This window comes from Emiliania huxleyi (assembly GCF_000372725.1).
Source record: "Emiliania huxleyi CCMP1516 unplaced genomic scaffold EMIHUscaffold_76, whole genome shotgun sequence".
NCBI lineage: Eukaryota > Haptophyta > Isochrysidales > Noelaerhabdaceae > Emiliania > Emiliania huxleyi.
In genome coordinates, this window is record NW_005196310.1 from 18,152 (window position 1) to 20,050 (window position 1,899).

General features: G+C 65.9%; 1 protein-coding gene across 1 annotated transcript; it reads left to right on the forward strand.

Annotated features, from left to right (window-relative positions):
* Positions 1-802: 802 nt before the first annotated feature.
* On the forward strand, positions 803-1,247 carry EMIHUDRAFT_217875 (hypothetical protein; the record flags this gene model as incomplete). Its single annotated transcript, XM_005760268.1, has 2 exons — positions 803-852; positions 920-1,247. The coding sequence occupies 2 exons, from the start codon at positions 803-805 to the stop codon at positions 1,245-1,247; spliced, it is 378 nt and encodes a 125-aa protein (XP_005760325.1).
* Between the last annotated feature and the right edge of the window lie 652 nt (positions 1,248-1,899).

Genomic DNA, 1,899 nt, shown 5'->3' on the forward strand with positions numbered 1-1,899 from the left:
GTCCAGCACCGCCACGCCATGGTCGCTCCGCGCCGCCGCCATCGGCGCCACCGCCTCCCACGCACCCACCGCCGGATCGTACCGCTCGACTGAGCTGAGCCAGCCGTCGTCGTCGCTGTCGCCTCCCACGGCGTACAGTTTGCCCTCGAGCACCGCCGTGGCGTGAAGATACCGTGCTGTCGCCATCGGCGCCACCGCCTCCCACACATTCGTAGCAAAGTCGTACCGCTCCACCAGGTTGGAAGTTGCGGCGTCAGCCCCATTCCTGCCGCCCGCCGCATAGAGCTTGCCATCGAGCTTCGCCGCGCCGACATACAGTCGTGCCGTCGGCATCGGCGCCACTGCCTCCTCCTCCCACGCGTTTGTGGACGGGTCGTACCGCTCCAGCGAGTTGACAAATTCGTTGCTGCCGTAGCTGCCGATCACGAGCAGGCGCGGCCTCCCGCGCTTCTTCAGCGTCTCCTTCCAGCCGCGGCGCCACGCGCGGCACGTCCCCTTGACGGCGTGCTCCGTGGTCGGCAGCTGGGCGAGGATGTGCGGGGCGAGGTCCGGCGAGAGGAGGACCTCGGAGAGCACCCACTCGGGCTGCTCCACGAGCCGAGCGGCGTGCTCCTCCGCCACGCGCACTGCGGCGGCGCTCCAGAGAGGCGCCTGCTCGTCGATGAAGGCGACGAGCTGCTCTGGCGAGAGGCCAGACAGGCGGGCGCCGATGCGGTGGGAGGCCATCGAGGGAGGTCTCAGCGGCGCCCTATTATTTCTTTTTCTTTGTTGGATTCAGCGCGTTTTCTCTTTTCCGATTTCTATGTTGGCTGTCGCGAGCATCACTCTCGCCGCCCTGTCGCCGCCGACGAGGTGTCGACGCCGTTCACCCAGGTCGCCTCCCATCTTCCCTCTGCACAGCGTGCGTGCACGCCTGTAGGCCGAGCGGCCCGCGGCTGTCGCGGCGAGCGGCGTTACCTGCATTTGCGGCCGCCGCCCTCGCCGGCGCAGCGACGCCCGCGGCGATCGCGGGCAGCGACGGCGCGCCCATGCTCTGGCTCTCGGGCAAGAGCGATCCGCTGCGGCCCACGTCCAAGGACAAGCTCGACGGTACCAAGAAGGACCCAAAGTACCTGTCGTGTCTCAACGACTGCGTGCCGCGCTGCCAGAAGGATGCGAGCAAGGATCGCTCGGACTGCTTCGACGAGTGCCAGGACGAGTGCTGCTTCACGTACCAGCAGTGCACCGCCGCCCGGGTACGGCTCTGAGAGCGCGATCATTGCAGATCTACGTAGCGGATTACACAAACGTGTGCCGCGCCCAATAATTTTTTATTCCCCTCCGATCACATATGTTTGTCACGTTTAAGAGCTGCATTTGCATGTTGGAACTCATTGCTGTTGCTATTCTTGCTCGTTGTACAAAACAGATGAAGCACGACTGAGGGGCACTGATCAAAACTAAGGAGAGTCTCATCGCCTGCGCCTGCGCCGGAGTGCGGAGAGGCGGTCCGCTGTGTGATCTCTCGCGGGACACTGCATAACCCTCTCTCGATCTCGTGTACGGCGCGTGTGTGAGGTTGACGTGCTCTTTACTGGATTGATGGGCCCGCTAGCCTTGCGTCAGGCTAGCGGGGTCCCGGTTGCGTTGAGGAATGGCTGGGGCCGAGGCGGGAGCCGCGCACTCCCTGCGCCCCTCCGCCGCGAACTCCCTGCGCCCCTTCGCCGCGCCGTCCGCCGCGCCCGGGACCTAGGCCGCGCCCGACTTTGCGGAGCCGTCGGGCGGGCGGTAGGCCTCGGGGAGCATCCGCTGCTGCATCCAGTTGAAGGCGAAGACGCGCCTGCTCGCAGCGACCGCGCCAGTCAAGAGACGCAAATCACAAACGAGAGAGGGAAGGGCGGGGCGAGAGCCACGCGCTTG